This window comes from Dromaius novaehollandiae, chromosome 1 (genome assembly GCF_036370855.1).
Source record: "Dromaius novaehollandiae isolate bDroNov1 chromosome 1, bDroNov1.hap1, whole genome shotgun sequence".
Taxonomy (NCBI): Eukaryota; Metazoa; Chordata; class Aves; order Casuariiformes; family Dromaiidae; genus Dromaius; species Dromaius novaehollandiae.
The window spans coordinates 173634773-173654866 of NC_088098.1; the positions used below are offsets into that span (position 1 = coordinate 173634773).

Here is a 20094-nt window from a genome sequence, read left to right on the forward strand (position 1 = left end):
GCATCTGCCCTCCGGCGGCTCCGCGGGGCCGCGCTGGACCTGGGAGCGGCGGTGGCGGGGCGGGAGGGGCTGAGGCCGGGAGGAAGGTCCCGCGGAGAGTGGGGCTGGGGGCCGAGCGCGGAGTACCGCGCCGGCGGACTGCTGCACCGCTCAGCAGCCTTCCCCTAACAGCAGCCATCGGCTGTAAATCCCTGGCAGTTTTCGGCGGAGCCATTGATCTGGGGGCTGGGTTTGTGTCTGGGTCGCCCCCTCCATCAGTCTGTTCCCCCTCACTTGCGCACGCACTTTTCATTTCTTTTCCAAAAAAAGAAAAACCAAGCCCCACTCCAGCTACGAACAAAGCAACGAGCTCAGTTAAGCTCGTTCGTAGGAAAGCGGGATCAACACGGTATGAAACAGCCGTGCACACTTTCTTTTTTTCTTTTTCTTTTTTTTTTTTTTTTTAACTGGCCTTGTGTGCTGTGTGCGCCTTACTCAGCATTAAAAACAACGTTCAGCGTGCGCTTTGCTCCTTCCCCGAGCTGCCGGCTGAACTGTGTGATCGTGCTTGGACGCGGCTGCTGCAGGCAAAGCGTCTGCAAAGGTCGTGCCCACATGTGGAGTCTGGAAAACTGAGTGCAGAGACGAGCTACTATAATAGTTTGAGAAACTTACCTGGAAAAGCTTAATGAGTCAGCTATCCTGGTACTATATATCTTTCTTTCCTGTTTTTTTTTTCTTCTTCTGTCAAGATCTTAGTTTTTAAAGCAAAGTTGATTTTAGCAGTGACTTGGAAAAACTGTTCGGTGCTGTGTGTGTCCTGAGAATGACAGAGAGTTAAAAGCAAGATTGATGGTTCAAGTGCTGTAAAAAGTGTCAAGCTATTATTGTCTGACAAGTAGGTTGTACCTGTACAGTAATACGCTTGCAAGAAATCTTGCACCTGTGTTTTCCTTGCTGAAAAGTTATTTCTGTTGGCCTTGGATTTAAAACAGGTAGCTCTTTGGACCATCAGATATATAAACCAAAGCTAACTTAACTGTCTGATCACATTTGTCTGCTCTTATATTAAATTTGCAGAAAGTTTGGCTCTCAAGTGGCCTTAATTTTCTATATATTATTTTTAGATGGCTTTGCAAAGTTCTGTCAGCAGATACAAATTTGTTGTTTTTATAAGGTTGAAACCAATTATGTTTTTAAAAAGCTTTTCTAATACTTTAAATGCAGAGATAAGAAAATGACACAGTGGTCATCTAATACTTGAAGTCATGTTTTTTATTCTTGGGCATGCTTTTTTTTTTTTTTAAGCTCCATAGGGAAATGTTTTCAAAGATCTACAATTGCTCTCTCTTTGCAATTACTTCAGCATCCGGGGGATCAGTAACAAAAATTTTGCCTGGAAATGTCTCATCTTTTCGTATCTCCTGCTTCTTAATCGTGTATCATGTAGAACTTATGGCCTCTTATTTTTTTTTTTTTTTTGGGGGGGGGGGGGATATTGTGACCTGAAATGCGTCATCAGTGATGGCCATATTGATTGTTTCCTTTACTGGCTGTCTATAAGAACTTCAGATGGTACCCTATGACTTCAAGAGTGGGAGTTGATCTATAGCTTAATTAGAATTAATCGTAGCTAGTCTGTGAGCTCAGAGGTGCAGCTTCTAGGTTGGCTATTAATTACCTGGTCCACTTCTATCAGCCATGTCTCTAACGGCCTTTCCAGCTGAAAAATTCATGCAGGCTGCCAGCGGCAGCCTGCTCCTGTTTGTCTTTTAGAAATATGCTAGATCTACTGCTTGTGTCTTTGAACTGAGCAGTTGTAGTAAATGTGCTGTATGAACTCTACCCAACATGAACAGTAGCCTCTATCATGTGATAGAGGAGAAATTTCAGACCCTGACCCTCTAATGCTGCGATACAAGTAGCCTGCCTAACTAGAGAATTTGTACATCACTGAATTAGCTCATAAGCAAAAGACGAGGCAGAATCTTTATAAGGGAAGACTGGGAGAGCCAAGCCTAACTTTTACCTTGTGTTACTTTTAACAGCCTAACAAGAAATGGATTTGAAAGATGTAAAAACCTCCAATGTGCTATCCCAAATTTGGCAAGTGGATAACATGCATATGGCCATTGCTCGTTAAAACCTAGTTGTTTGGATTATCTGTTTAACAACCTGAAGTTTAAACAAATATTTTGGTTTAAACTAGCTTATTAAAAGTAACATCTTGGACTATGCTTAGCAGTTATCTTAAACACAAACATGACAGGTCTGTAATGGATTTGCTAACCTAATTCTTGTTTCAGTGTTAATCTTAATTACTCAGTCTCCACAGTTGCAAAATCCAGTTTCTTTGTCTTTTCCTTAGTTGTGGATAAATATATGTCACTATATATATATATATTTTTTTTTTTTGTTTCCCTCCTGTATGAATGAAATTAGCAGCTCAGTAACAGAACTGTTACGTGGAAAGCTTGTTACAGCGCAGGAGTAATGTTTTGCATAGGCTTATAATTGTGAGCTGTGGATTGCAGTAAATAGTTCTAAGGAAGTAGGTAGACATTTTTGCTCAGTAATGTTTTCATCTTGTGATTGCTACCAGTGCTGCTGGGGTTAAAAAGTGAAGTTGCAAGAATCAAGAGACTAATTCTATTCATCCATCTTTCATGACAGTATGTTCAGGTTTGGTTACATCATTTTATAAATAAATTCAGACATTAACTCGTAGCTTCATTTTTATTGTCATGAATTGAAGGTAGTAGAGGGGACTGAAGAAGGGTGCTTCAAAGATAGGTAAGGAGATGCGGGGCTTTGGGAGTAGAAGCTATGATGCGTTGACGATCAGCAGTATAATTTTTCATTTGTGTATTTAAAATGTGCACAACATACACTTTCAAAAAGACTTCTAGTCTTTTTCTCAGCTGCAGTAGGAAGCTTGGGAAATAAAATTGGCCAGTTTCCAAGTGAACTGGATATGTAATGTACAGGTGGTTTTGCTTGAACATTAAACCAGAATGACTTCACTATGTATGAAGTCCATATTTATCTTCTAGAAAACACTGGGGTTTTTTTTTGTTTGTTTATAAATGTCAGTGCCTCCCCCCCTGCATTTCCTCCCCAAGAGTCGCTTGCTTTTTAGAAACTAGTACTGAGTGTATTGTAGTTTAGTTTGAGGTCTTAGAACATATTGTCACATTCAGGTTTTTAAAAACAGATTACTGGAGATAAGTTCAAATTTAAACTGGCATGTACAAAAGAATACACTTTATCAAAATCTGTTGCTAAATTTTTAAATTTGCAGTGTTTTTTTTTCTCTCTTAATATGCACAGTAACATAGAATTTCTGTTAATGAGATCACTGTGAAAGAAGTACATGCTACCGAGAATGAGATACCTTTTGCCTCAGACTTGCTGAATTTAATATGATTTTGAAGAAATCTTGCTGTCTCTTCTGTAATCCATTTTTGGGGCTTGAACTTTCTAGATTGTTACCAGAAATCTTTCACAATCCCTAACTACTAATTAATTCATTGAAAAATCAAAAGCATGCAAATGTTATTGATGAAGTATGTTTTAAAGGATACTGATTTAAAGTAGATGCATTTTGAGGTATTTTTTGCTGATAAGTATGATGTTCTTGGTGTCTGGGAATAAAAATAAGCTGGCCAGATATAACACCTGCAGACACGCATACATCCATTTTATATTTTCTTGCCTGCCTTTTGCCTTCCTCAGTTTTAAATTTTGTTTCTGGTAAATAGACCTAGAGGAGTAGTATGGATGGTAATGTATTATGTACACAAGAGTTGTTCACAAGAGTATCTTTGAAACAGCAGGGAAGTAAAATAATAATCCACAAAACAGTAAAACGAATTAAGTACAGAGTAGTCTCAAACACAAAAAAGTGAGTGTGCGCAGGGTTAATGATCAGAGCAGTAATATTAAAGGTATGTGTTTAGATAGTAATCTGATTTTTAGAATACTGTTTCAAACTTGTCTCTTTTCCTTTATGTAGAAGAAAAATGCAAAAACATAGTTACAGAAAACATGTATCTTTACCTCAACAGTTATCCAGTAAAATTGTTGTTCTTTTGAGCTCTCTTGCATTTACAAAATAAAGATAGATTTTTTTATTATTATTATTATTTTTATAGAATGAAACGAGGAAGGAAAATTAATGAGGCTAACAACAGTTCATCTGAAGAAACAGCTGAGAAAGAATCCAAGAGACACAAGATTACAGATGAGAAAAACATAGTTGTGCAGAGTCCTGATTGGGCTAACCTGCTCCAAGACATTATCCTGCAGGTATTTCAGTACTTGCCCCTTCTGGATCGTGCTCATGCATCACAGGTCTGTCGGAGTTGGAACCAAGTGTTTCATATGCCTGATCTCTGGAGATGTTTTGAGTTTGAACTGAATCAACCAGCGACATCTTACTTGAGGGCTACACATCCTGAACTAATCAAGCAAATAATTAAGAGGCATTCCAATCATCTGCAGTATGTAAGCTTCAAGGTATTGTATTTTATAGGCACCTTTTTTTAAAGTAACTTCCTAATAGGCATTAATTTTTTTTTCATTTTATTAGGAAAGATTCAAGGAAATGTCTTTGCTACTCTTGAGATAGTTTTTGTGGTTTGTCTACATAAATATGAAAGCATGAGAAGTATGATTTAATTAAAATGAGTAAGTGAAATACCAGTGATGGTCAGTCATAATTGACAGTTCTGAGCAAAACATTTTAACATACTGAAAACTAAAGAACATGTCACTAAATCTTAGAAGAGGTTTATGACTTGATCTTCATGATTAGGATTGCCAATTATTTAAAAGGGAATATAGTAATTCTCTCTCTAGTAGGCCTGGTTTTCAAGTACAGCATCTTGAAGAAATGAAGAAAGGAGTTCTCTGAATGGGTATATAGACATGGAAGTCCTCTTCTAATTCATTTATTTATTTGTATATATTCTCGGAACCCAAACTTAGAGCGACTATTCTGAAAATACTTTTTCATTGCCTTAATTCCTTTTTTTTTTCTTTTTGATGTGTCTTAGCTGCTTAGAATTCTGCCTCAACAAATGGTCAGAAATATTTCGGTTCTGATACTACTAAACATCTGAATACTTGTCTCAGAATTCAGTTTAATCAGGATTTATAAACTATGCATTTACTTATTCCAGATTCTCTAGGTAGTTGGATCTAATACTCATGGTCAGAAAAAATGTAATGCACAAATAGTAAGTTTAAGCACTAATCGTAAGTTTTAGTACTAAGTGGTATGGGATTGTCTGCATATGGGGTTTACTACAGCAGTGTTAAACTCTGTCAACTGGAAGAAGTGCACAAGCTTTACAAAGGATGATGCACCTACTGCTTGTGCTTGTCTGAGAAATACCATTTGGTCAAAATTGTCTTTGTTAACCTCATAGAATTACTTACTTTCAACAAATTAAAACCTTCAACATTGGCCACACCTACATTTCTGTCTGCTTAGGAAGGGTGTTGTGAAACAGTCATGACTGTTCACAAATTTAGAAAGGAAACTGCTTCTGTAGTAAGTTGGTGATACAGTTTCTTTTCTGAAATCTGGCAGTTTCAGTGTTGCAGTAAACAGCAGTGTGTGAGTGGTAGGGGTACATCTGCCCATTCATGTGCGTTGCTACTGCTTGATCTGATGCCAGATACAGACCGGTTTTCACAAAGTTTAGGTCACGTGCCCCCCTCTTTCCACCAGTATTTGAATAAGGAAAATTTATAGCTGTATTGAGAAGACTTTTCAGTCTAATCCCAGATGTTGTTTTGCACCAGACTATTCTTGAAGTCTTTTACTGGTAAGGGCATACCCATGTGATTTCTTGAAGGTATCCCTAAAATAATGCCTTGATGTTGCTGGGAAAAACTGAGTATCAAGGATAAGTGCAAGGAAGTAGATATAACACTGATTATTCTGTCACTGCTGAAAACTTGAATTTTTATCTAGGCAAAGTAAGATTAGATTGCTGAAAATAAAGGCTTTTCAGCTTGTGTTTGAATGGGAAATGAACATTGATCCAACTACAGGCTTACTTCAGATCAGTTGCTGACAAGGTAGCTTGGCCTATGGCAGACTTAGAATTGATTTTGTGATCAAGCTTTTTATTATTCTTCAAGTTTACAAAGTTGTCATGCCCACAGTGTACAAGAGATTATTTAGAAGCACATCTAGGTGTTGGGGAAAATCCACTAGAGGCACATTAAGTGATTCTGTTGTGTAACAAGCTGACTAATAATGAAGATTTTTCACGATATCCATTGCATATCTATCGTGGTATTAATGATAAAGGCTCAGCCACATAGGCTGAGATTATACTTAACTCTCCAGCAACTCCGTGCTGTGAGCTGAAGCACTGAAAAAGGAATCAGCTATTTTTACATAATGAAGGTTTTATAGGTTTCCTACATTTTGATAAAGAAGTTATAGAGAAAATGGGGCAGACTCAGAAGCCAAATGAATATTCATTTCCTTGTTATTTGGTGTGAATCGAATATCTTTGAACAAACTCCTTAGCGAGCCTCTCACTATGCTAAATTTTACAGAACTATTTAGGAGTGCTGTAAATTGATAGTAGATTATCTTTGTTTCTTTAGGCATATTTTTTTCTGAAAAAAAATAGTGTTACTGAATTTACGTTTAGGACATTGATAGAATTCCAATGGGGTTTTTTGGTTTTATCATATTTCAAGAGGTAACCTAAAAATGTTACAGTGTAGCTACTTGGATTCTTTGTGAAGAGTGTGTTTGGTACAGTATTTTCTGAAACAACTCATTTTGTTTTAAGGTGGACAGTAGCAAGGAATCTGCAGAAGCAGCTTGTGATATTTTATCACAACTTGTGAATTGCTCTCTGAAAACACTTGGGCTAATTTCAACTGCCCGGCCAAGCTTCATGGATTTACCAAAGGTATTTTAATATGTATATTTTCGTATAGAAAAATATTGCAGTGGTTCATATAATATTACTGTTACTTTAAGAAAAGCTTTAGGGTAAGAATTGTAACTTTAGGCAAATAAAACTTTATTACTGGGCTCTATTAAAGGGAGGAGCTGACATGTACTAAGATGGATAACTAAAGTTATCATATGAGAACTTGGTCCTGACCTTATTCTTCAAAGTACTCCTTCTGTCTATTGACCCTTGCTGAAATATTGAGGAATATGTTGCAAGTCAGGAGGTTACAGATTTGTGTCTGTGTAATTGTCATGGGGGACTGTGGGGGGGGGGGGGGGGGCGGGGGCTGTGTTTGGGAGTAGGTTCCTATGGAAATGAGACAGTTTTATGGTCTAGTAATTGGTAGAATTTCATCTATATAGACTTGCTGTAGGGATTATATTATCACTGAGATCTTTCTGAAAAGAAGTATGATCACGATTTTCAGAACTTTTATGTTGTGTAGTCAAGTATCATATTCTTAGGTAAAGTGTCTGCAGTGTATTTTTAAATTAATTTTGTCAAGTTTTTACCCAGCAGTGTTTGACCAAACATTAGATTTTGCTAAAAGGCCCCTAATCTAGAAGACAACAAATTCCTTATCTGTGCTTCTAAACAAGAATTCCTGCTAGTGAGGTAGAAATACACTATCTCTGAGGAGCGAGAGACTGGTCATGGTAATCTGGGCTGCTAGTTCCAGGCTGGATCATCGTGAGTATTTCTCAGCCATAATTCCTGAACCCCAGGGTGTGTGAATCGTCAGATCCAGCTAAACTATTAGCTTGGTCTCAATGATGTCATTGCTGATGATGGCAACAGGACAAGAAGGAAGTAGGGACAACCTCAGGGAAGGCAATAGGTTATGAGGCAGCAAGGGTAGCAGGGCTACAGGAAGGAGAGAGGGAAGATTCCAGGGTAGGCAGGATTTAAGCAAGGTTAGCTGCTGAAGGATTATTGATTATTATCCTGAGCAGTGATCACAGTCACATCATGGTGTTCTCTTGAATGTATTTTTAATCCTTAATTTTCAAAGAGACTTTATAGATTTTTAATTAGATTCTGTAGGGCTTTTCACTCTTTCAGCATGCTTTCAGAGGTCAACGTGCAAATATCTGAATGTAGTGAAAACAGTCCACAGTCTTAATGTGTTAGAAATAATCCGTCCTTTTATTTGTTGTATATTTTATTATTTCTTAATCTGTTTTGCTCTCTTTCTTACTTTTTTCACTGAAAGCATATGCTATAGTTATTCAGCTTGCTGAATAATCATTTGTAGTCATTCATGTTATGATCTTACTCAGTTTCAACACTTCTAAAATACAGTCTTCCTTTTTTTTCTGTTCATAATAAATTCACATTTGGCCTTGTAAAATACATTCAAAATGAGCCTAAATTAACTCTGCACATAATTTGCCATTCTCGTGTTTACTGCTCGAGTAAATTCTGTCATCTGTAGATATTGCCAGGAGTGATTTTTAAGTTTCCTTAGGCCACTAGTAAAGCTAAAGAATAAAATTAAACAAAGAATAAGTTCTTGTGGGAGGCCATTAGTAACAGCCTCATTGGATGAGAAGCAGGTAAAGATGAATGGATCTAAAAAACATCACTACTTTTTTTTGATCAGATTGTACAGAAAGTCTGAACTATTTGGCATTATTTTTATAAGCAGTCTTCTGATCTCTAACAACGTGGAGTCTAGCAGATGTTATTTTTAAATCACATTTAGCATTATGTTGCCTTAACTTTTCACTAAGCATGTTCTACGTGAATCCTTTAAAGACTGTGTCTAATACCAAAATCTCAGAATCATACTGTTGCTTAGATGTGTGTCAATATTGGAAAGACGTTAAATCACCAGCTTTTAGCTTATAGGATACTGCATGTCTTCATTTCACTGTTTAAACTATGGTTTCAAGTTACTTGTTTTTGGAGTTACATTCTAACTACAGAGAATGAAAATACAATATTAACAAATTGCAAATTCAAAGTGGAAATATTATTTGAGCACCTTTTCTTCTTCAGTACATAACGTATATAATCAGAGTACTATTGGGGTATTTGGAAGTGCTGCTTAAAGCCAAAGTGCTAATGCTTCTTATTTGAACATTCTGTTTTCATTTGCATTAACTGACTTTGCCAGTTTATATAAATATGAAAATATTAATTCCTGCTCTAAATCTAACTGTATGCGAGTTTTAGCAAAAAACAAAGATGTCACATATGAATGAGCAAATAATGTTTTTGAGCCTTCTCTCATATAACCATATTCAGGGTTCTACGTTATGTGTGGTTCAGAGTGGAACCACACTGAAATCAAAGTACTTAACTAATCAGGAAATTATATATATATATGAGATTTGTGTATTCATGTTCTGATACTTGTTTGGGTAGAGGAAAATTGAGGAGGTTGGGTAGAATACATTAATACAATAATGTTCCAAAATTTTAAGTTCTAATACTCAGGATTTAATTGGTATTCCAAATAGATACACTTTATCTAATTCTTATTTCTGTATGTATTGAAATGTTCTGTTTGTTTATAATTTGGTTATTTAATGAAGAGTTACCTTAAGTTCATTAAATATTTAATCATTAATTTCCTTATCTGAAAATCATCTTCATCACTTCCTAGAAGTATAGCTGTAAGGTCCCCATAAATGTGTTTTATGGCATTTGCCAGTTAAATGCTAATATTATGTATATCAACCTTGGTAATTGGTAATGAAACCAATAGTCTTAGTCATGTGTTTCTGTAGATTGAAATGGGAGGTGGGGGAAGATGTGCATTGTGGACCACTGAGGTACTGCTAGAAAAAAGCATGAATTGGGAAACAGCCAGTTGTTGTACTTACTACTGAAGAGTGGCTTTGGAGCTATTCACTTTTCCATTCCAGTTAGCTGTCAAGGTAAATCCATTCAAAGGGGGTCAGCCCTAAATATTGTGTGCGAGTGACAGCCAGCTGGTACTACTTGGCTTCAGGCATTCCTTAAACCTGTAGATATACCCTACCAGTACAGAAGCCATTTCATTCAACTCATTATTATACCTTTTCTCATTTTACCATCAGCTTCTTGGAGGAGGTTGACCTCACCAGCATGAAGTTCACAGTCTTCTCAGTGCCTATGTACTGAGGTTTATACAACAGTAGACTGCCTTGTTTTATTCTCTGTTCCCTTCCCAAGAATTTCTAACATTTTGTTTGCCAGTTTGAATGCTGCTGCCGGTTGAATTGATGTTCTTTGGGAAATAATGAGATTCCCAAATTCTTTCCGAGTGCTAACAGCTGATTCAGAGCACATCAGTTTACATAGTTAAAATTATTTCCTCGTGTGTGTTACTTTGGAAGATGAAATTCAATGTCAGTAAATACATTTTTATAGCCTACTTGATCAGTAATGTGAGATTTTTTTGGTAACTCTTTGCACTCAGCCTTAGGTCAGACTGTTACTTCGCTGTTCACCTTTATTCCCACATGTTTTTCCATGACTATGGTCAGCATGAGTGCCCATAACTATATCTCTATTCCTATGAGTTTAGCATTCCTGTAATAAATATACTTCTCTGTTGTTTAGATGTGCGCAAGAGTTTTTTTGCCTGATTGTGGATTTCAGTACTGTTTGGGTCTCATTCATTTTCACTGTATCGCGTGCTTAAAAAATTGAAAGATTGCTTAATTTTAGATATCACCCACCTCTTAAAATTGCCCAAAATAAAAGAAATGCTTAATATAAAGAATATTTAAGAAACAAGTTTGTATTTAGTGTAGATTCTCCTAGCTCCATACTTCTAGAAAGACTAGTAAGGAACTCCAGAGGTTAGTGCTTCTGAGAAGCAGACTGAAATTCATGAAATGTATTTTGTTGAGAAAGTTGAGGTTTTAGAGATAGGAGGAGAAATAAGTTAGGTATTAATTTAAATGTAACTTGAATTTTTTTGTCATAGTTGTCTATAGAAGTCTTCTTTCTGTTAGTTACAATCTTTGTGTTTGGAAGTATATAGGGATTAGTATAGCTTTTCTCTGATGAGAAGCTCTGGAGCACTGATTCTTACACTTCTTCATGAGCAAAGTTTGGCTAACAGTTGGTCCTGTGCTCCAGCTGACTAGATCCAGCTGCTTGCCTTTCTCCTAATGACTCTGTACAAATTTATGCTGAATTCATTCCCTTTACTTTTTTCTCCTCATACCTGACCCTGAGCCTACCATCACGTGCCTCGTTCCTTTTACTGCGGACTGCGTTCCTGAGTAGCCAAGAACGTGGACCTATCCGGATTGTGCTGCTACGCTGAAAAAATGTTAAAACTGATCATGCGCATCTGGCTTGCCACACTTTACTGAGTTTGCATCTCACCAATGCAGCACAACTCACTGCATGGGAATTCCTGTTCTAGGCGATGCTTCTTAAAGAACATGGTGCTTCTTAAGCATGATCCTTCTTTTAAGAACATGATGCTTGTTAAAGAGTATGATTTGCGAATTACCTCTAAAATTATGGCTTCTGTATGTTCTCTTCTGTCATGGCCTTCCAATGGCATGCTTTAGGTTTGTGTAGTGGATGACCCCGGTGAGGCATTCAGTTTATGTTCAACGTTAAACATTCTGGTTAGCCAAATACATAGATTGACAGTAAAAAATGATGAAACTTCCTCTTTATTCAAAAATATTTTAATACTATTATTCATTTTTAAGTATTCAGTATCAAATTAAAAGAATGCTATGAATAAATAAAGGAAAACTAGAATTAATGTGTACAGTGTAGATCACTGAGCTTTTTATTTCAGATACTACTGTTTCATTTAAACTTTTTTTTTTTACAGTCTCACTTTATTTCTGCACTGACAGTGGTGTTTGTAAACTCCAAATCCCTCTCTTCACTTAAGATTGATGATACACCAGTAGATGATCCATCTCTCAAAGTACTAGTGGCTAACAACAGTGACACGCTCAAACTGTTAAAAATGAGCAGTTGTCCTCATGTTTCTCCAGCTGGTAAGCTACTGTGTCTTTGTTCTGTTTTTTAAAGTATATTCATTAAATTCTCTCTGAAAAACAGTAAGTCTCTTGGGAGCAGAGGGAATGGGGGAATAGAGTGATGCTGAATGTAGCGACTAGTATATATAGCAACTGTCGCAGAGAAAGACGTTAATTCAACTGCTTGTCTATCCATCCCACACTTCTCTCCCCCAACAGTATTGCAGAATGGATACTTGGCTAATAATAAAATAGTGTATGGCTATTTTGGACAAATAGCTAACCGCTTGTGTAGGTTAAAAGAGTATGTACTGACTTGATAGTTGCATTACTTCTGCAATGGAAATTTAAATGTTCCAATATAAGGAAGCATTTTTGGAATATGAGCTCTTTTTCAGCAGTTCATAATAAGTAGTTTGAGTTTCAGAATGTCGTGGATTATGAAGGTGTTGGACTAGTTGTTCTGAAAGAAAACTGTTTAATCTTTCACTGGAGAACAAGGGCTGGCAGCGCTCAGAAAGGGGAGATGAGACTGAGCTGTGCAGAACTGTCATTACCAGGTACACTTCATTAATGGCGTAAATTGTGTTTGTAGCAAAAATGAAGCTAGCCCATATCAGAATGAAAGTCATATCCAGTTTGTTGTGTAAATCTTCCAGAAGTGAGAGTTCTATGAACTACAAGGCAGAACATTCTTAAAATGGCTTTCTGAGATTACATATAGCCTATCTGTAACACACACAGCTTTTTACTGAGGAATGGAAGAGGAACTGTTAATGAGATGCTAGTAACTATGTTAAATTTCTCTTCCAGTTTTACATAGAAACAACTATAATTAAGATAGCTTTCTTCATGCTAATATATTGCAATCCTAAATATTAAAAATGTTATATGTAAAATTCACCAGCAGGAGTCCTAAAGATATGGGATACTGTAACAGAGGTCATTTTGTTGTAGCAATGGCAAACAAAACACAAACTTGTGTTGGCAAAACAAAACACAAAACACATTTGCAGGTGTAGCTTTCAAACAAAAGCTTTTGTGTTTGGTTTTATATGAATAAATCCTGAGACTGCAAATGCGTTTTGCAGCAGATCTGTCCATGAGAGTATTCAACAGCATGTTAATTGAAATGTTATTTCTTTCAAACCTTAATAATCATAGATAGAGTTTTGCTTAAATTAGTCGAATTGATCATGTTTTCTGACTTGCAATTTAATTTGAGAATCCTTATGTGTCTCAAGGGATCTGTAACATGTATGTCTGGAGGAGGAGAATGCTCCAGCAGTAGTCTGTAGCGTGTTGAGGGGAATAGTTCCCTTGGATTTGGATCCAAGAGCACCCTGCTCAGGTCAGCCCTAGCAGACTTCACTGGTTTGTGACTAATCCTTTCCAGAAAATTTTGTGCCACATGATGCACTTGGTAATCTGGGAGAGGGTATGAGTGTCCAAAGTCACCTGACTGACACATTCAGTGCATATTGTACCATGTTTTAAATTGAAGGAACATACGGGAAGAAATAGCAGCACCTGTTATAGAAACAAGGAACGTGACTACTGTTGCCCTTCCTCGAGTTGAGATAAATGGGATGAAATCAGCTACATTAGTAACAAAACCAGAGAGTGCGCTAAGTAAATGGCAGAATAATTTGATTGCTTAATGGAGGTCTGGATGTGCTTCGAGAAGGAGAAAAGAGTGGAACAAAGCAGAAAGAGGCATGTTGGCTTCAGAACGAGCAGGCTGCAAAAGTGAGACTGTCAAAGGAAAATGAGAAGCTTTGAGCACTGACTTACCCTTCCCCACCCCCCCCCTCTTTTTCCTCATGGCAATATTCTAATTAGGCTGCTATAAACTGTGGAAAAAAACTTTAATTGAACCAAAAGGGTCATGAGTTACCCAAAACTAATTACTTTTAGGCGCAGTTAAAATGGCACAACGAGCCTTCAAATTGAAGTTCCAGGGAGGTGCTCAATCCTAGATGAGTACTTAAGACTTTTATTAATGAAGGGCAGAGAGGAATAATGCAAGTAGTGCAAGAGATACTGCACTATGGCAGGGATGAAAGAAAAGACCGATGGCAAACTGTGAATTGCTTCCAAACATGTTCTGAATAATCCATAGGTTACTATGCAAGATAAAAGGCATGTTTGGATTTGGGCTGGAGAATACAAAGGCAGTGATGTATTTCTGATCTGTGTGAGTGTACCTGCAGTTTCTGCTGCTTGCTGTTTTCCATCTGAACTGTAACTCATATTAGAACTGCAACAGCACCTTGTAAAACAAAACAGTGGTTATTCTTAAATCCATGTTTGATGTACTGCCTTTTATTACCTGAAACACTAGCTATTGCAATAGAGGGGACTGCAAGTATTTCTTTAAAGATTGCAGGTCTGCTTTGGGGGTGAGAAGGTTGCTTCCCTTTGGATAAGGGGGTAGAGGAGAAGAGTGGTTGTAGAGTGTGCCCACATCAGCAGTTTAGCACACAGGAGAGGATTTTTTGATGCAAATCTGCATCATTTGTAGTAGGCACTCAAAGCAATTTACCTCCTGCTGGCACAAACGTTGAGACTGTGCCCAGGGCTGCTCAGTAGGGTGCGCCGCTCGCAGCGTGGACTCCAGGCTCTCCAGCAGGGAGCTGTCTGCACCTGCATCCTGCACAGAGAACTGCGATGGAAACAAATTCATTGCCGGTGTGCGATGTGGACGTGCAGTCCTAGAACCATAATGGATCACGGCAGATTGAACGCCAGTCCTTCACTCTTCACATTGCACTAGTCACTACTGTAAATGTACCCTTCATAAAGATTATTTTTTGAAGGGCACCAGCTTTGGATTTGCATGATGAGTAACAAGGGAGTTTAGATGCTAAAAAGTGTAGCAAGTTTTTTTTTTCTGAAACTATAGTGATAGGACAGGGTATGTGGCCGTTCATGGGAGTATTGCTATAAGAATCACTTTGTCTCTTGTGATTTATGGAGAAGAAAGATCTCTGGCATGTGTTTATGGAGCACTGAATTCTCTAATTGTTTTACTTCTGTACTCTGATCTTTAAAAAAATTCAATATTTTCACTTCATCTTGGAGTTTTTTCCATGAATTCAGTGCATTTCCACATCTGAACTATTTTTACAGGAAATAGGTATAGTAAGAGTTAAAATTCTGTCCCCTTAAAATTCTACTTTTTTTAAATCAGTCTAACAACCTTTTATATTTGAAATGACAGTGTTTGATATAGCTAGAACTGCTTCCATTTAATGTGTTTTTTCTGACCCTTGGTGGAAAATTCATACAACAGTTGTTCCATTTCTTTTTTTAAGCAAGCAGCCTATTTTTAAGCTCAGTATAGGCTTCTTTTTGAACTTAACTACATCTTAAAATAGCTACTGTCTTTTAATATTTCTTCCCATCGTTTCAAAGCCATAATATATTGAGCTCAGGTTTTGCAGGTACATATTAAATGTTATGTTCTCATCTTCTCTACTAATGGAAAGACCCTATCCTGAATTACATGCAGTTTTCTGGGTCACATGAAATGCAGAGGACTGTATAAAGGAATGCTGTTACCTGTGTAGTAACATTGCTTTTTATCTGTCAATAGAATGACTGAAAACTTCACAAACTATCTTGAATTCTTTTTGTTAATGTCTTTGTCTTCCATAAGCAGCAAGTAATATTGATGTGCTGGAGGGAGAGTCTGAAAATCACTGTTCTAGGAATTACTGCTCCCAGTTTTTAGTGTTCTTTCCTGTTTCCTCTGTTCTGGTGTAGCTTTTCCAATTTTATTATTTATACTTTGCTAGAAAGAATGAACACTGAAAGCAGTGCCTTCTGACCTACATTAAAATCTAGCATTCATTTTAAGTATGCTTTCCTCTGATGACAGTCAGATTTCATTTGTGGCCCCTTTGTCAGCCATTGACATGGGCAGCAGTTCTTCCAGAGCAGACAGTGGATATATTTTTATTATGAGTAAGTCCCTTTTCCAAAAGTGACCAAGTATATACATGGACTTACGACAGGGCAGAACAGTCAGAGTCTGCTATCAATGTATTTGTCATGTTAGAAGTAAATCCTACAGGAAAGTGTACAATATGGTGTGTTAACTTTTTCACATTTCTCTGGCAGAATAGCAATATAATCACATGGTGTATGTATATCTTGTTGTGTGGATGCACTTGTGTATTCTTCATGTGTTCATGTGAATAAGGCAGACTCATATTTGGGTTGTCCAGTGTGAATTTTTTGTCCAGATGTTATGTCTTGATCATGTGTTCAAATATCTTTGCATCTTCTTGACAGGTATAAACAAACGCACTCTTATGTGACACTTTCTTGTTCAATTATTAGGATATTTATCTATTTGTTTAAACAGATAGATTTCAAAATGTTCCCTCTCCCTAGGTATCCTTTGCGTGGCTGACCAGTGTCATGGTTTACGTGAGCTGGCACTGAACTACCATCTGCTGAGTGATGAGCTTCTGCTTGCTTTGTCTTCTGAAAAACACGTCAGATTAGAACATTTGCGTATTGATGTTGTCAGTGAAAATCCTGGACAGACTCAGTTCCACACGATTCAAAAAAGCAGCTGGGACGCTTTCTTCAAGCATTCTCCAAAAGTAAATTTAGTAATGTACTTTTTCTTGTATGAAGAAGAGTTTGACCCATTCTTTCGTTATGAAATACCTGTCACTCACCTTTACTTTGGAAGATCGGTAAGCAAAGATGTACTCGGCCGCGTTGGGATGACGTGTCCTCGGTTAGTCGAACTGGTTGTATGCGCTAATGGATTACGGCCACTGGATGAGGAGCTGATTCGTATTGCAGAACGTTGCAAGTATCTGTCGGCCGTTGGCCTAGGAGAGTGTGAAGTCTCTTGCAGTGCCTTTGTTGAGTTTGTCAGGATGTGTGGTGGTCGTCTCTCTCAGCTTTCTATTATGGAGGAAGTTTTGATTCCTGACCAGAAATACAGCTTAGAGCAGATTCATTGGGAAGTTTCAAAGCATCTTGGTAGAGTCTGGTTCCCAGACATGATGCCCACATGGTAAAGTCCTTAAAAGATTTCAGGGCAGATGGAATAGCACCTTAAACCCAAGCTTACCATATTGCAATTTAGTATATAAGCTTATTTAATACTGTAGTTTTTATTGTAAGTCACTGCATTGTTTTATAGAAAATGAATTTCTTGTTTAAAAATTATTTCTGAAATCCAGATTTAAAAATAGAACTTGTGAGTAGCACCAAAATCTTTTTTTATCCAAACAAAATGTTTTCTGTTTAGATTTGCTCTTTTCATTGACAGTGACCACAAACTTGTATAGAAATAAAAAATTATTTACAATATTGAAATGTACCTGCAAGATATCAGTAGTCCATATGCTGTCCATATTTAGATGCTAATACTGAACACAAATTGGATTTGATCTTAAAAATAGATAAAATTGCATGCTTCTGTTGCAGACTATAGCATTTCTAAATGCAGTCACCTAGATGACAGGATCAAGATTATACGGAATATTTAGTAAGCTGTAAAACATGCACCTTCTTTTATATAAAAATCATAAGAGGCAAGAGCAATACACAGTAATATAGTTTAGATACTTAAAATATTAAATTTACTACCTTTATTCAACAAATTATTAAACCCCTCTAAAATGTACTTAGAGTGTAAGCAAATAGTAATGAGAGTTAACAAAAGTTTTGTTTTGTTTTGTTTTCTTCTTATGCATTTTAATGTAGTTTGCTTATGGAGTCTCAGATCCATGCCTAAACCTGTTTTAAGGTATTATGTTCAGCTCAGGAAGCGAAAGCATTCTGGGAAAAAATGTAGATATATTGTATTTAAAAACATGCTGGAGTTAATGAGCTTTTCTTGCGCATTAACCAGTTTTGTAGCATAAGGTTAGACTGAACAGTGCATGGTTTATTAGATGAACACTGCGATGTTAAACATGACGACATGGATGTGAAGAGCATAGTGAGAGGATAGAAAATTAAAATTTGAGTGATGACCAAGAACCTTTTAACAAAATCTTAGACGTATTCGCTGCTTAAAATTTTAGAAAAATGGCTTTATAACAGTTGCTTAAGCTGTATAAACTACTTATATACTGTAAATCTGTTTCAGAAATGTTTATATATAAAGTGAATGTTTGATAGATGATCATTTTGTATACCTTTTAAGCTGGTTCAATCATTTCATAATATTTAAAAATCTAAAAGCGGTAAACTTGCGTGAATTAAGCAATCAGTGAAGTAGAGCAATACGCAGTATTTTTTTTGAATATCGGTAAGTCCTTTTATTAAAGAAAGTATTATAATAGTCTGTAAGTGGCGTAGGCAACGTATTGCCTGTGATCTGGATGTGGCTTGTGACTTCATTTCTTAACACCAACAGTTACTTTATTATTATTACATTTTCTCTTTTGCATTATTGATTGATAACACTAAAATATTAATGTGGCTGCTGAATGTGTTTGAAAGATGTGATCAGCCATCAGCAAGGCAAAGCCTCCCCAGTTCTGGGCTGTGTTGAACTTTGGTGGCTGCTTTTCATTTGAGCTGTACAGCTAGTTCTACTAATAAGTAGACTTTCTTTACTTTTGACTTTAGTAGATGTTTATCCAGATATATAGGCCAACTGTAATACACTTATGAGCATATTTAAGTTCATAATTATATTTTGAGCAAGTGTTGCTCAGTGGACTGGATGTCTTTACAGAGGAGTTGTATGTTTCTGTAGAGTTTTGTGATTTAAAAATCTCAATTAAATGTGTTTTTGTATTAGAATTTGTTAAATTAATGTAATACTATAATTTGCTTTTATTTGTATAAAAGGTGACAATATATTTAGACCGTAAAAGTAAAAAAAGAAAAAGTTTTCTTGTATTCTGGCTCTTGGAATAACCAGTGTCCGAGTGATAAAAATGGATTAACGCTAATAATCTGGGGAAGAGGGAATGTTTTCACTGAATTAATGTTTGAAGTAATTTCATCTAGTAATGCAGCTAAAATCTCATTGGACCTGGATTGCTCGTGTCCTGATGTTGGCCAGGTAAGCAGTACTTGGTCTGCTGCTTACTCCCGCAGTAGTGGGAATAAATGAAAAGCAAGGCAACTAACCTAAATCAGTTGCTGATTCATCGCTTCAGGAATTCATATCTATGAGGTTCAGCCTTCTGCTTCTCATAGATTGTGAGGTGGGGAAGATGTTAGCGGTTGAAGGCATTATGGTTAACTGTAACTGAAATGCCTTCCCGAGAAGGGCTCTGGCAGTTTTGTTGCAAAAACTTCAAAAAAAGCCAAGTACAAAACCCACTTCTTATGTTGTGTGCTCCACTGAAAGCTGGAGTTATCTCTGTCCTTATGTGTTGGTGTAAATGCCATGCAGTGTTGTATCACTATCAAAATGGAAACAGTGTTGTTCAAGGAGAAAAAAAAAATTTGGAAGCAGTTGTCTCTTCCATTGACAGTCTGCAGTTCTTAGGCATCAAACCAGTTGCACCGTTCTCAGTTCAAATAATCCAACTATAAAATACAGTTTCTGGGCAAGTCTGTATTCTAATTACCTAAACTCAGTCTAAATGTTAGTGAAACTACTTCTAGTACAATGCCTAGTTAACTTTCATGTCACCTCTTCCAAAATTGTGGCTTGTGCTGGTTATTTCCACCCAGTTACGCATTCTTTCTGAATAATGAGCTTTCTGTTCAGAACCTTAAATCCTTTGATGGCTGAGAGCTGAGCAATGCACCTGTAACACGCTGGATTCAAAACCAGCTGCCACGGCATGTGTATTTCAGGACTTGGTATTTCTAGTTCTGTAGGGCTCTTCAGTGCAGCCCAAAATAGTCTGGCTGTTATGGGGCAGGGGAATGACTTTGGTGCCCAGGCTTCCTAGGTCCCACGAGAAGAAACCTAAGCACTGTAAAGTGGGGGAACAGTGATGTCAGGCTGAGCAGAGAACCTTTTACCAATTCTGTAGGGTAGGCTGTGCATCGCCCCACCATGGCATCTGAGTCGTACTCAGAAAGGTCCCTGTAACCACTTCAACAGTACAAGCTTTGTAGCAAATGCTAGACAAGAAGCTTCTATGGGCCTGGTTCCATGAGCCTATTTCCCCTTTAGAGCTTGGGATGCTCTGGCTTTCAGGTTGTTTGAGGCTCTTACCTGGGAAAGC

At 37.1% G+C, this 20094-nt stretch overlaps 1 protein-coding gene across 1 annotated transcript in view; it reads left to right on the forward strand.

The window, feature by feature from the left end:
- Window positions 1-18805, forward strand: part of FBXL3 (F-box and leucine rich repeat protein 3) — a 19184-nt gene extending 379 nt beyond the window's left edge. The window contains exons 2-5 of the mRNA XM_026120904.2: window positions 4134-4497; window positions 6801-6923; window positions 11767-11938; window positions 16322-18805. Of these exons, the coding sequence (XP_025976689.1) occupies window positions 4135-4497; window positions 6801-6923; window positions 11767-11938; window positions 16322-16965 (1302 nt within the window). The 5' untranslated portion in view covers window position 4134 and the 3' untranslated portion in view covers window positions 16966-18805. The remainder of the gene's footprint in view (window positions 1-4133; window positions 4498-6800; window positions 6924-11766; window positions 11939-16321) is intronic.
- The last annotated feature ends 1289 nt before the right edge of the window (window positions 18806-20094 follow it).